Genomic DNA, 15,734 nt, shown 5'->3' with positions numbered 1-15,734 from the left:
TTCTTTTTAACCACGGGTACTTTTTGGACTGGAATTTTTTGAATAGTACCTAAATTTTGTATTTGAAAATAGCCTTGATATATAATCGGTAGCAAAATGTCTCTCAGTTTATCTCTATACAATTCAATAGAAGGTAAATTTCTTTGAAATTCCTCAGTACTCATATTGTGTGTTTTTCAGAGAGCTGAATTTTTCAAGTTATTTCCTCGATACCTTGAAATATATATTGTTGTGGATAAAAATCTGGTAGGTCCCTTTTTATACATTATTATTTTAAAATGATTTAACATTTGTCTTTAACTTGATTTCAATGATGTAATAAAAATATAAAGCATTTAAAAATAAATGCAATTAATAAATTCTTAAAATTGTGAATAAACCATTCTGTTAATTCATTTATTTTGTATTTAGGATCTCTAGTTCTTTTTGTAAAGTAAAGCATCTTTTAATTTTCTAAAGCTTGTCATTTTTCCTTTTTGCAGAAGGACTGCATCCTCAATGAGTTTATAAATTAGAATTTTCCCAAACCCTCAACCCTGTATACAATAATAATATTTAACTACCTCAGCCTAGTCGGAAAGTTGTCTACAAAACACATATGCCACTTCTTTCAAGCAAAGGAAGTTCTAAGTAAATTAAATGACAGAAAAACAAATGAACAAAATTCTTATACTGAGGATTCACAACTATACTTCGTATATTTTATGAGTTTAAGTTTTGAATAAACACAACATAGGTGGTTAGGAGATTCTAAGCTATGAGGCTTTTGTTAGGAGTTTCTAAACTATGAGACATTTGTCCCAGGTTGGTAAGATCTGAGGGCACCTGATGGAAAGCAAATGGTATTTCTCCTTGGAGGAATATAGCTTCAAGCAGGATTGCCACAGATTAATATCAGCCATATGTGATCTCAAAATCATAAGAAAATTAGCCCTAGTGAACAAGGGTTAGCAAAACAAAAAAATAATAGATTTAGATCCATAAAATATTCATATATTAATACTTTAATATATAGGTTTTAAAACAAAAATATTTTCCCATAGGGAGTCTTTTGATTGCTGAAGTAAATTAGGCAGGGAAACGAAGCTAAATATTGGCAGAGGTAACAAAAATTGAAGTGTGTGGCTCACTAAAAAGTTTTTTTTTTTTATTGTAGCTAAGTTGAAGTAGTACAAAGTCAACAAATACTCTAAAATCATATTCCTATAAAATTACAGCGAAATCAGAAGTAGAAAAGTAGAATTTTAAGTATAATAAACAAAAAGAAGGCAATAAAGGGAAAGAAAAACATTAAACATTTGTTTCATAAATATGAATAAATTTAAAAGCTAGATTTAAGATTAATATTTCAACTCAAATATATAAGTAATTTTATTAGATGTAGAGAGATTAAGCACTGCAATTAGAAACCAAAGGCGAAGATTAAAAGCAAAACAAAGATTATCATGCAATGTAAACACATTCTGCTTACAATTGACATATCTAAAATATGGCACATCATAAAAGTAAAAGACTATAAAAATTTTGTTTTTTTTAAACACAAAAATTCTAAAACACTTATTTAGCTAGATTAATATCAGATGAAGTACACTTTTAAAATAAATATAATCTATGACTGCATAGCAAACCTCTCCAAAATTTAATACCAATAATTATTTATTTGGTTGGAAGCCCAGAGATCTTTTTGGATTTTTGTCTCGGACACTTTTAGTCTAATCTGGTAGCATTTTATTGACACAGCTATCTTAAAAATTTTGTGGACTTCATTTTCTTTTTACAGGATTACTTTTGAACATTTAACATTCTCACAGAGGAAATGTTCTTTGTTAAGATTTCAGAGGCATAGGGATACACTTCAAGAGGTATCTGCTAATTTTTTTTAAACACACACATTGCTGTGTGTTTACTGAGTGGCAGATGTAAGGATTGACTGGCGTTGGTGAAGCCTGGTAGGAAGTTTGCTGAGAAAGTTCCCCTACTGCTTTTTCTTGAAATAGCCCACCTATATGAAATTAGCTATTTGTCTAGTTGTTTTTTACTGAAGGAAAACAGAATTTACTATGATTCATAATAAATTAGATTTAGTAGTTGTAAGTACATGGTTTAGAGTCAGAGAGATCTAGGATTGTATCTGTATTTTGTTCATTAGAACGGTATAAATTTTTTTTATTACAGTAAAACACATAACATTATATTTACCATCTTAGCCATTTTTAAATGTATAGTTTAGTAGTGCTAAGTGTATTCACATTGTTGTGCAATTGATATCTAGAGCATTTGTGTGTTGAAAACTTAAAACTATGCCCATTAAATACTGATTCTCCTTTCCTTTCTCCCCCAGTCCTTGGTCAATACCTTTCTTCTATATGTTTCTATGATTCTGACTACTTTAGATAACTTCATTTGAGTGTAATCATACAGTATTTGTCCTGTTGTGACTGGATTGTTTTGCTTAGCGTAATGTCCTTAAGTTTCATTCATGTTGTAGTATGAGATAGATTTCCTTCTTTTTAGGGCTGCATAATACTCCATTGTATGTTTATACCACATTTTCTTTATCCATTCACTTGTGAGTGAACATTTGGGTTTTTTCACCTTTTGGCTACTGTGAATAATGCTGCAGGAAGCATAGATGTATAAATATATCTTTAAGATCTTGCTTTGAATTTTTTTTAGATATGTATCCAGAAGCCAAATTGCTGAAACATATGGTAATTCTGTTTAACTTTTTCAGGAACTACCATTCTGTTTTCCATAATGGTTATACTATTTTACATTCACATCGAGAGTGCTCAGAGGTGCTAATTTCTCTTTACCCTTATCAACACTTGTTACTTTCTGATATTTTGGTATGGTCATCCTAATAGGTATGAGGTGATATCTCATTGTGGCTTTGATTTGCATTTCTTTTATGATTAGTGATGTTGAGCATCTTTTCCTATGCCTGTTGGCCATTTGTATATTTTATTTGGAGAATTGTCTATTTTAGTGCTTTGCTCATTTTAAAATCAGATTTTTGTTGTTGTTGTTTCGTAGGAGTTCTTTACATATTCTAGATATTAAATCCTTATCAGATACATAATTTGCAAATACTTTCTTCCATTTTTTTAGGTTGACATTGACTGTTTCCTATGACGCACAAAAGTTTTTAAGTTTAATGCCATTTGTCTATTTTTACTTTTGTTGCCTGTGCTTTTGGTGTCATATCCAAGAAGTCATTGCCAACCAATGTCCCGAAGCTTTTCCCATATGTTTTCTTCTATGAATTTTATAGATTTAGATCTCGTATTTAGGTCTTTAATCTTGGCACCCTTGTTAAAAAATCATTTAAACAAATATGCAAGGCTTTATTTCTGGGCTCTCTGTTCCGTTGGTCACAAAACTCAAAATTGTAGTGGAACCCATTAATGTATTTCTCTTGGCCTTTAACATAGAAAATAAATGTTAACATATAAAGATCAAATTATTTGTCAGCTTGCTTTACTAAAATTTATTCACCTTTGTACCTTATGAATGGATGCCACATACATTCAAATGTCTATAGATATCTTTAGAAAATGTATGCAAAGGTAATCATCTATAGATCACAAGGAAAACACCAAAAAATTTGTAAAAGTAAAAATGGCTAAACCAAAACTCTATTACAACATATTAAAACAATAAGGAATAAAAAAAGATAAGGCAAAAATAATAAAATGGAAAAATTAAATACTATTATAAGTAACTTTAGAAAGGTAGATAAAGAACTATAAACTAGAAATTAATGAATTCTATACAATATTTTTAAAATTTAAAGGATATTTATTAATTGGAGTAGGCTAGGTTGTGCCATGGTAAAAAATAACTCAAACATCTTAGTGTATAAACAGTTTATATTTCATTCATGCAAAGTCAACTGTGGATCTTGATGACTCTCCAGGGCAGCTGTCTTCCATGTGTTGGCTCAGGACTCCAGAATGCTTAGATTTTTTGGCATTTCTATGTTGGTAGTTTTTTTTTTCCCAATTGTGAAGCTAATGAAATAACATATCAAAGAGACATGAGCTGCAGTAAGGAAATACTTTCTCTCAGAAGTGACTGACGATCACTTTTGCCCTAATCTTATTGACTAAAGTGAATCAACTGACCATGCCTATCTTTAGAAAGGAAGTGTTCCTGAACTAAAAGAGATCCGAATATCAGTAAATAGGAATAATTTCTACCACAGAGGATAGTACCAAAACTAAACACAGAGGAAATTAATATTCTTGAAAGAATTTGCTGTAAGAAAAGCAAGAATGAAAAATATATAAATGGAGCTTTCAATTTAAAGTTTTAAAACTATAAAATAAGAAATATACAGAGAACAGGCAATAATAAAAAGTGTAAGTTGATGATAAACAGAAACATTAAGATGTATAAGTAAATTCAAGAGCTGGTTGAAAAGAAAAATGGGTAGAAAGTATAATTAAGCAAAAACTTGTTATGGTATTAAAAAGGATTAAGATATAAATAATGGTCTTGGAGAAGGTTCATACAAAGAAGCACAAATTTGATGAATTCTCCAAAGGAGATAAGAATTTAAATCAAATCATCACATTGTACATTTCCTGTTTACACAATGTTATATGTCAATGATATCTCAAAAGGCTGGGGAAAAAAAAGAATTTGAATGGATCAGTGGCCAGTGTCAGGTATAGATAGATTACAGGAAAATTCTTAAAAATGTTTTTAGAAAGACACTTCAGAGGCTATTACAATTCTAGGACATAGGAAAAACATGAAATTAACAGTTTTAGGTAGTTATTTACTAAGCAACATTCATTTGCTCCATTATGAAAAAATCTGAACAACAGGCCCTACTTTCTTAATGCTACAAACTTCTAAACAAAATTTTATATTAATTTTGATATTGTGTTAATAGAAAATAACATTTTGATCAAGGAATATAATAATTGTTTAACATTAAGTAATATTAATGAAATATGTTACATTGATAGGTCAAAAGACAAAAATCATCGTTTTGGTTTGCTTCAAAAGGCTTATAATAAATCGATACTATTTTTATAGAAGCTTTAATAAATAGGAAGATTTTTAAATTGGTGTTTCTCAACATGATCTAGAATACTCCCCTTAAATGGAACACCACTTGATGAAATATTTGAGGTTTTCCAATTAAAAATCAGGAGCAAAGTTCACATACCTGATGTACCTTTGGTATTTAATATTGTCCTGGAATTTTAAAGCAATTAGACATTGAAAGAGCTTATTGAAATTAAGAAAAAATTAGAACACAAGTTGCATTATGACATCAAAGGATGTATCTGAACACATTATCTAGAATCCCTTTAACAGCGAACCTCTCATTAAGGATAGAATATTAAAAAGAAAATGAATACTTAGCAAATAAACTTACAAAAATAAAAAATAGATCTTGCCTAACAGTGAACCTCTCATTAAGGCTTATGCATATATTTTTTGGTTTGCAATTATATGTATTATTTTAGAATAAGTATTTTAAAATTCTACATTTAAAAAAGTTATGATTAAGTTTTAATAATAAATAATGACGCAATTTGAGTGCATTAAATATTGTTTAAAATTATGTTATTAAATATTTCTATTATATAAATTAATTTATTTTATAAATCATTACTTATACATCATTATTCATTTCTTGAGTTACAATTGAAATGTAGTTCTATCTCTATTTTAGAATATTGTATATTGTACACATAAAGGATATGTGATATGTTAATGACATCCACTGGTTTTTAAAAATAACTTATTTTTTTCAGTTTGATTACATGGGCTCTGATATAAAGGCTGTAACACAGAAGGTTATTCAGATAATTGGCTTTGTCAACACTGTAAGTTTAAAAAAACTATTTTGTTTATATATTTTATAAAAGTATATGTAGTATGTGTTGATGTTTTTAGTATTTGGTTATGCTGTTGAAGAGTTTCCATAATCAAAATATTGAATTATATGTCTTAAATGTATTTTTATAAAAGTAAAACATAATGTTTAAATTTATTTAAAAATTTTTATTTATCTTCTCCTTTTAGATGCTTACTCAGTTAAAACTGACTGTTGTCATATCTTCCATAGAAATCTGGTCAAATAAAAACAAAATTTCTACTATGGGAAATCCTAATCATATATTATTTAGATTTTTAGAATGGAAATTGAGACATATCTTTCGACCTTATCATGCTGCATACTTACTTGCGTGAGTATAGTAGTCTGTGTTTGTATAGCAGTAAAGAAATAATCCAAAATGATTTAATATGTTAATTATGAAAAATAAGCATTTACTTAATATATACTGTATTCTTCAAATTTAGTAGACACGATTGGGATGGGGAAAAAATTGTAAGTTAAAGTTCTTGTCCTCAAGAAGCTAATGTGAGGCAAGATTTAAAAACTTTTATCAACTGACATATTACTTGATAAAAATGAAGTTACATAAAAATATTGAAATAGCTAAAGGAGATTAGTTCTGAGTGATGCATTATAAGTTGCTTGGTTTATAAACATTTACTACTTATTATCTCTACATCTTATCTCTCAGGATTAATTCTTATGTTTTTTATTTTCTGATAACATGAGTATATTGAATTGTTACACTATCTAGAATCTAATGCACAAAAAAATCTGTTCATTTTTAGTGATTAAACGAATAAGGAAATCAAAGAAAATTGAATTTTCAGGGCTGTAAATGTAGAGGGAACCCAAATAAAAGCTATAACCATTAGTGCAGTTGAATTTTGCATAGCTGTTAGGCCTTATCCTCATTATGCTTCTGGATGTTTATCAAATAACCAAATTTAAAATTGTATATTAAATATTCTTAACATTATAGGTATGAGAAAAATGTACTTATAGCTTAATTCAGAGTAGCATGGTGCTTAGGACATTGTAATTGTTCAATAATGTTTGTTGGTATGAAAATTTTATCAACAATGATACCACTCTTAAATGAAATTATGAGGAAAGTTCTTATTTTTTTAGCTTCAAGAAACAACTTAGTTTTATAGGAGCCACATTTCCTGGAAAAATATGTAACAAGAATTATGCTGCAGGAGTAGCTCTGGTATGTAATTATTATCCAGTTTGCTTTCATTATTTTAATTTTTCAAAATTTCTTAAATATTTTAAAACATGAATAAATATATTACTTAATTTACTCATTCTTTAATAGTTTTTTACATTACTAATTTGAGCATAAAAATTAAACTATATAATTGCTTTAAAAATAGAACACATAAATTGAATTGATCATAATATATTATTTTTAAAAAACATATTTGGCCTTTGTGAAATGTAAAGTGGTATGCTTGTATCACTATTATATATTCAATGCACTTTTAATGTTAATTATTTAGCTACTTTTCTCAAAATTAATAATTAGTATATATTCATATGTTTTTTTATTAAGAGACATTTATTACTTCTTTTTCTGTTTTAAGGTAACTATTTTGTTTTTGCATCCAAATCTTCATTATATGTTTGGGAGGAGCCGATTTGTAGAAAGAAACAGTTATCGAATATTCATAATCTATTGTTTTCTGAGGAAAGTGAGAATGAGCCTGTACTATAGAGTTATAGTCCTTTTACCACAAGTTATATAAAAAATAGGAACGGGAACTAACTTGAGAGTGCTTCAGAAAAAGAAGTGTGCACTATTATTTTTGTATTGACCAGTTTGTGTGTTGGTTAACTTTTAGTAGCATCTACAATGAAGCAAATTACCATTGACAGATTAGACATATTTAAAATCAGTTCTGGTATGTACATGTTATAACATTATATAAGTTTAAAGTCTACAGTGTAATGATTTGATATATGTATGTATTGGAAGATGATTGCCATGATAAGATTAACCATCCATTCTCTCAAATAGTTACTATTTATGTGTGGGTGTCTGATAAGAACCTTTAAGATCTAGTCTCTTAGCAACTTTCAAATATATGATACAGGATTATTTATTAATAAATATAAATATATAAGTATAAATAGAGATAGAGATAGAGATACATATCTATCTATCTTTGCACATACATACGCATATATCACAATTTCTTTATCCATTCATCTATTGATGGACATTTAGGTTTTTTCCATATTTTGGCTATTGTGAATAATCTGCAATGAACATGGGTGCAAATATGTCTTTGAGATAGAGATTTCAATTTTTTCAAATATATACCAAGAAGTGATTGCTGATTATTTGTAGAAAGAAACAGTTATCAAATATTCATAATCTATTGTTTTCTGAGGAAAGTGAGAATGAGCCTGTACTATAGAGTTATAGTCCTTTTACCACAAGTTATATAAAAAATAGGAACGGGAACTAACTTGAGAGTGCTTCAGAAAAAGAAGTGTGCACTATTATTTTTGTATTGACCAGTTTGTGTGTTGGTTAACTTTTAGTAGCATCTACAATGAAGCAAATTACCATTGACAGATTAGACATATTTAAAATCAGTTCTGGTATGTACATGTTATAACATTATATAAGTTTAAAGTCTACAGTGTAATGATTTGATATATGTATGTATTGGAAGATGATTGCCATGATAAGATTAACCATCCATTCTCTCAAATAGTTACTATTTATGTGTGGGTGTCTGATAAGAACCTTTAAGATCTAGTCTCTTAGCAACTTTCAAATATATGATACAGGATTATTTATTATATTTACTATGCTGTACACTGTATTCCAGAAACTGGAAATTTATACCCTTTGACCATTTTCACTCATTCCTGCCCCACAGTCCTCAACCCTGGCAACCACCAATCTGTTCTCTGTTTCTGAATTTGGTTGTTTTAGATTCTACATATTATTGAAATTATACAGTATTTGTCTTTCTCTGTCTAATTTATTTTACTTAGCATAATGCCCTTGTTTCATCCATGTTTGTGTGTTGTTTGTGAGAGATAGATCTAGATCTAGATATAGATATAGATATAGATATAGATATAGATAGATAGAGATAGAGATAGATGATAGATATATAAGTATAAATAGAGATAGAGATAGAGATACATATCTATCTATCTTTGCACATACATACGCATATATCACAATTTCTTTATCCATTCATCTATTGATGGACATTTAGGTTTTTTCCATATTTTGGCTATTGTGAATAATCTGCAATGAACATGGGTGCAAATATGTCTTTGAGATAGTGATTTCAATTTTTTCAAATATATACCAAGAAGTGGAATTGCTGATTTATATGATGGTTCTATTTTTAATTTTTTTAGGAAACACCAAACTGTTTTCTTTTTTTAATTTTTAAATTTCTTGGGGGTGACAGTGGTTAATAAAATTACATAGGTTTCAAGTATACAATTCAATAATGCATCATCTGTACATTGCATTGGGTGTTCACCACCCAAAGTCAAATCTCCTTCCATCACCATACATTAGACCTCCTTTACCCTTATTTAACTCCTCCCTCTTTCCTTCTACTAACCATTAAACTGTTGTCGGTGTATATGAGTTTTTGTTCATTTGTCTTGTTCATTTGTTGCTTTCAATTTTATTTCCCCAAAATGAGTGAAATCATATGGTTTTCAACTTTTTCTGTCTGGCTTATTTTGCTTAGAATGATAATCTCGAGATCCATCCATGTTGTTGCAAATAGCAGTATTTCATCTTTTCTTAATGGCTGAGTAATATTCCACTGTATGTATGTACCACATCTTCTTTATCCACTCATCTATTGAAGGATACTTCAGTTGTTTCCATGTGATGATCACTATTAATAATGCATAGTGCTAAGACATCAGGGTGCACATATCTATTTTGTGGGTAAATGTTTGCAACTTTTTTGGATAAAGACCCAGAAACAGGATTGCTGGATCATATGGTAATTCTATTCTTAATTTTTTGAGGAACCTCCATACTATTTTCCGTATGGCTCTACCAATCTTGTTTCTAGAGTAAGGCCTGTAATTATATAAGCTTCTCACTTATTACCACATTTGCTGTATCCAAAAAGTTTTTGTTGTGTTGTATTTTCATTTTCATTTGTTTCTAATTATCTCTTGATCTCTCTTTTTATTTTTCCTTTGACTGAGTCATTCTTTAGTAGAATGTTGTTAAATCTCCACATAAGTGTGGTTTTTCCTGCTTTCTTTTTGCAGTTGATGTCCAGTTTAAAAGCATTTTGGTTGGAGAATATACTTGCTTTGATTTTAGTCTTCTTAAATTTGCTGAGGCTAGTTTTGGTCCCCACATATGGTCTCTCCTTGAGAATGCTTTATGCACGTAGAAAAGAATGTAAATCTGGTATTCTGGGATGAAAGGCTTTGTAAATGCCGATTATGTACAGTTGGTCTTATGTGTCATTTGAAGTTGATATTTTCTTTTTGATTTTCTGTTTGGATGATCTATCCATAGCTGACAGTATTGTATTTTAGTCCCCTTCTATAATTATGTTTTTGTCAGTTTCTCCCTTTAGTTCCGTTAGTAGTTGCTTTATATATTTTGGTGCTCCCTGATTGGGTACATATATGTTAATAAGTATTATGTCTTCTTGATGTATTGTCACCTTTATTATTATGAAGTGTCCATCATTGTCTCTTGTTATCTTTTTTATTTTGAAATCTATTTCGTTAGATATAAGTATGGCTACACCCTCTTTACTCTGGATGCCATTTACTTGGAGTATCGTTTTCCACCCCTTCACTTTAAGTCTATATTTGTCCTTGGAGCTGAGATGTGTCTCCTGAAGGCAGCATATGGCTGGGTTTTGTTTCTTGATCCAAACTGCTACTCTGTGCCTTTTGTTGTTGTTGAGTTCAGTGCATTTACATTAGGATGGTTATTAATGTATGAGGATTTCCTATAGCCATTTTATCTTTTGTTTTCTGATAGCTCAGTGTCTCCATTGTTTCTTTGCCCTTGTGTTTATTTCTATTATTTTAGTTTGGTGGTGGTCTATGATTTTTCCTCTGTTCTCTTTTTTTATATGTCTCAGTTCTTATTTTGTTGTTGTTGTTGTGTACATTTACCATTAAGTTTATGTAAAAGAAAGTTTCAAATGTGCAGTAGTTTTTTTCTTGTAATGCAGCTTATCTTCATTCTCCTTTGCAATTAATGCAAGGTTTAGGTGTATTTTACCCTACGCTGAATAACGGTTGCTCATAGTTTTGTCTTACTCATAGTTTTGTATCCTTTTGTTCTTTTATTCTGGTAGAATAACTTCCTTCAGTATTTCCTGTAATTCAGGTCTTGTGGTGGAAAGTTTCCTCAGCTTCTGAATGTCTGCAAAAGTCTTTATTTCTCCTTCGTATCTAAGAGAGACTTTGCTGGATTTATCATTTTTGGCTGATAATTTCTCTCTTTCAATAGTTTGAATATTTGATTCCACTCTCTCCTAGCTTGTAGGGTTTCTGTTTAGAAATTCTGATGACAAACTAATAGTATTTCCTTTATAGATTACCTTCTTCTTTTCCCTGGCTGTCTTGAGAAGTCTTTTTTTTTTATTAAAAATTTTGGGGTAAAATTGGTTAATAAAATCCAATAGGTTTCAAGTATACTAATCAATAATATGTCATTAATATATCGTGTTGTGTGTTCACCACCCAAAGTTAAACTTCTTTTTGTTTCTCGCTTCTTCCATCTGCATCATTACTAGATTTCTGTCAATCACTAATTCTTTCCGCCATCTGGTCATCTGTATTTCTTAAGCTTGCTACTTCATTCTTCATCTTTTTAATGAGTTCATCTCCAGAGGTTCTATTTGGTTCTTTTTTAGAGTTTCAGCCTCATTGATAGAGTATTCCTGTTGTATCTTGATTTTGTTTCTAAGTTCTTGGAACTGTGGATCAGATTTTTTTTTGCATCTCCTTTTTTCGGAAGTGCAGTTATAAATTCTCTACCATTTAAATTGCACATTTCTATATTTATAAGTTTATTTTCTGAAGATTTTTATTTTCTTTCTGAGCTTCCCTGTCACCTTGGTTGTTTAATGGACTATTCATTGCCTAGGCATTAATGGAAATGTATTTTACTTTAAAAAAATTATTTATTTATTTAATTTCATTCTCTGATGTGATTCTTTTATTTCTGTTTTTATTTTTTAAAGAAAATTTATTATATAGTTATTTCTCTTTAGCAGGTTGACAAGAAGAGGTTTTTCTTTTGATTTCCAGTAGGTGGTGTCCAAGCCTCTTGGATCTCTGCTTTGTGGCTAAAAATGCCCTTTATTCTCTGGGGCCGTGTGTGTTACTAGGTCGTGTTGGTTCCAGGGCTTTACCCTTGTGGGAGAATGTAAAGGGTAATGGGGGTTTGAGCCTCTGAAAAGGCTCTGAAGTCCCGGGATTGCCCCAAAAGTCAGATGCAATGCTTTGCTGTTTCCTTCTGAATCAGTCTGAGTAGAGGTGGGGTGAATTGCGAGAGGCCAGCGGTGTTTGTTGCTGTTTTCCTTCTGGTAATACTGGCCCTCGAGCTTCAGCTGCCTTGCTTTTATATCTCTACCCCTGTCACCCAGATCGGCTGCAGTTTGTGTTTCAGTTCTGGTTGTTGCAGATTCTGCTGGGGCTTGGTGCTAGCTCTGGGATGGTACGGGGTAGGAGAGGGCGTGCTTTGGGCCTGTAGGTAGAGGCGTCCAGGCTCTGTGACTCAGCTTTCTGCCTGGCAATGGTGGTTGCTAAAACACAGCTGTTGTCCTGCATTAGATCTCTGCCCCGCTCTCTCCCTTGATGCCTGGGCTCCACTGTGTTGAATATGCTGATCACTTGGGCAGGACAATTTGGAGCTTCTGAGGGTTAAAAAATTATCATGTAATCCCCCCATCCCTCTTGTCCACCAGGGAGCTCCAGGCTGCAATCTGCAGCACCTGTTTCCTTTTCTCCTCCTTGCTCACATCATTCACCCACTTTCAGATGCTCTGATATGCAGAAATATTAGATGCGCTTGTGTGCAGGTTGAGCTTTATCTATTGGATTATAGGTGTTCAGCTTGATTTAACTTCAAGGGAAGGGATCATGGGAAATCCCTCACACTACTTGCTTGAGACATCACTCTTCAAAAATTTGAGAATTCTTTCTCAGTCGTTAATTTTTGACAATTTTCATAGAATGTTCCTTGGAGAAGGCCTTTTTGGATTGAGATGAATGGGTGTTCTGTGTACTTCTTGGATTTGAGGATCTAGGTCTTTTCATAGGTTGGGAAGTTCTCATTTGTTTGAATAGGTTCTCTGTTCTCTTCTCCCTCTCTCCTTCTGATATTCCCATTATTCTTTTATTGCTCTTTCTGATGGAGTCAGATAGTCCTCGTAGAGTTCTTTTTCTTTTCTTTTCTTTTTTTTTTTTTTACTCTCAAGTATCTCTCTCTGCTTCCATCTGTTTCATTTCCAGATTTCTATCTTTGATAGCACTAATTATTTACTCCTTCTGGTCAGCTCTATTTCCTAAGATTGCTAGTTCATTCTTCATCTGTTTTATTAAGTTCTTCAGCTCCAGAATTTCTCTTTGGTTCTTTTTTAAAGTTTCAGTCTTTTTGGAAAACATTTTGTTTGTTTGTTGATTTTATTTCTGAGTTTGTTAAACTGCCCATTGAGTTTTCTTGCATTTCGTTGAGTTTTTTCAGAACTGCATTCTTGAATTCTCTGTCATTTTTATCACATATTTCCATGTCATAAGTTTATTTTCTGAAGATTTTTCCTATTCTTTCTGAGTTGTCTTGTTGCCTTTGTTGTTTATAGTATTGGTGAATTATTTCTCTAAGCCTGTATGAGAATGAACTCTTTTTTTTTTTTTTAAATGATAACTCTTTAGCACATTGATAAGAAGAGGTGTTCCTTTTGTTTTCCAGTAGGTGGCACTGGAGTGCCAGTGTTTTATTTTCTCTTGCACAGCTTCTTTTTTAGATCTCTGCTGGGCAGTGAAAAATACCTTGTATTCCCTGGAAAGGTGGGCTTCCTTTGTGTGACTGAGTCATCTTTGTCTCAAGGCACCAACTCTGTGGGTGAATGTGGTGGGTGGTGGGGTTCTGAGCTGTGAAATCTTGGTGCTGCCCCAGCAGCCAGATGCAGTGCTGTGCTGCCTGAAGTGTCCCAGGTGCCCCTACTGGGATCAGGCATGATGGTGAGGGCAGGGTGGGCTGGGAGAGGCTGCTCATGAGTCTGTGACTTTTTTCTCCTCCCAGTAATGGCGAATGCCTGACCTCAGCTGCCTCACCTCTGTTTCTCCACCCCTATCACTTAGATTAGCTGCAATGTTTGTTTGCCACTCTGGAACTGTCTCTCCAGTTCTCAGGGCTATAGATATTTTGCTTTGTAACTTGACACTCACTGCTACAGTTTCTTTGGTGCCTCCTGCTGGCTCTGGGAGGGTGTGGAGAGGTAAACTCTGGGAGAGTAAAGGAGAATGCTAGGCTCTGTGGCTTTGTTTTCTTCCTGGCAATGGCAGCTGCTAGGACACAGCTGTCATAATTCTGTATGTGGACTACAGAGAGTGCACCTGCAGCCTGACTCCTCCCCTCTCCCAAGACCCACTGTGAGTTCTGGGCTGAGTCTGTGGCACTCTCCTCCCTGTTCATTCTGATTTGCCTACCTTCGGATGTTTTGATGTGCATATCTCTCAGATGTGTTTGTGTGTTGGGCAGGAAATCCTTTGTTGAATTATAGCTCTTTAACTTGTTGTAACTTCAAGGGGAGAGATAAGGGGGACCTCTTATGCTGTCATGCTTCTGATGTCCAATTGCACATTTTATATGATTCCATTTTCTCCTCTCTCTTTGAATGCCAATTATATTTTTTAAAATTTTAAGCCAGTTGCCCTAGAATTTACAATATATATTTATAATTGATTTAGTTATAATCTAACTTGATTTAGACTAAACTAACTGAACTAAAATAGAAGAAACTAATCTAGTTTGAAAGTTTTTTTAAGGTTACCTGGGATTTGTTCACATCCGGGTGGAAAGACATCCGGACATGGAAATGACTGTCATGCAGGAAGAAGTTTATCATACTAATAGTTCCCTAGAAAAGGAAGCATGCCATGCCATGCAGGGGCCACATGAGAAAGCACTAGAGTTGGTCAGGAAGCAAGGGAGGAAGCGGAAACCATGGGCAAGAACCACTATTTTGTTTTCCTTAGAAAGGAATGGTCAAGGCAGGGTAAGCAGGCCTAGGATTGGCTAGTTTGAAAAATTTCAGCAAATTCCGATGCATAGAGGCTGTCCCTAATTGTCTGATGCTTGGCACTGGTGTGATTTCAGCAGGTGGGTAATGACCTGGAGTACGTAAACCTGATAAAGGAGGTAGTAGGATATATGGACTCTGGATTGATTGCTTTGTATATGGAAAGTGTACTTGCAGGTGAGTTTTTTTTTTATTATCTAAAGGAATTGGGTAACTTTAGGAGGGGCAGTCCTCTAGGTTTTGCAAGGCCTCAGATATCAAAGCATCAGAATACAGAAAATAAAAGACATCATTAAATCAATAGCTTTGTTGATATATTATTGAATCTTTGGGGTAATAAAAGAGGAGACTTTTAGAGAATAGGGCATAAAATGTACTAAACAGCGAAGAAAATGTTTTATTATGAGAGTGAAAAGGAGAAAGTTTAAGGAATCTTTTTAGGCCAACCTGTAACTAAATTTCCCATTTACACAATATTAGCTAGCGAAATAGATCTGAAATTTCTGTGGTCTCTAACAGTATTGTTGCGGAGTTATAAATTGTGTTAAAAAACTATACATATACACATATATATATAATTATAT

General features: G+C 32.2%; 1 protein-coding gene across 1 annotated transcript in view; it reads left to right on the top strand.

The window, feature by feature from the left end:
* The window catches only part of LOC102879179 (disintegrin and metalloproteinase domain-containing protein 5-like), a 131,855-nt gene that overhangs the window by 15,561 nt on the left and 100,560 nt on the right, over positions 1-15,734 (top strand). Inside the window, exons 7-10 of the mRNA XM_015592804.1 lie at positions 185-246; positions 5,778-5,849; positions 6,049-6,212; positions 6,995-7,076. Of these exons, the coding sequence (XP_015448290.1) occupies positions 185-246; positions 5,778-5,849; positions 6,049-6,212; positions 6,995-7,076 (380 nt within the window). The remainder of the gene's footprint in view (positions 1-184; positions 247-5,777; positions 5,850-6,048; positions 6,213-6,994; positions 7,077-15,734) is intronic.

This window comes from Pteropus alecto, unplaced genomic scaffold, assembly GCF_000325575.1.
Source record: "Pteropus alecto unplaced genomic scaffold, ASM32557v1 scaffold24, whole genome shotgun sequence".
NCBI classification, from domain to species: domain Eukaryota; kingdom Metazoa; phylum Chordata; class Mammalia; order Chiroptera; family Pteropodidae; genus Pteropus; species Pteropus alecto.
Note: the sequence above shows the minus strand (reverse complement) of the source record. Positions and strands in the feature narration are given on the sequence as shown.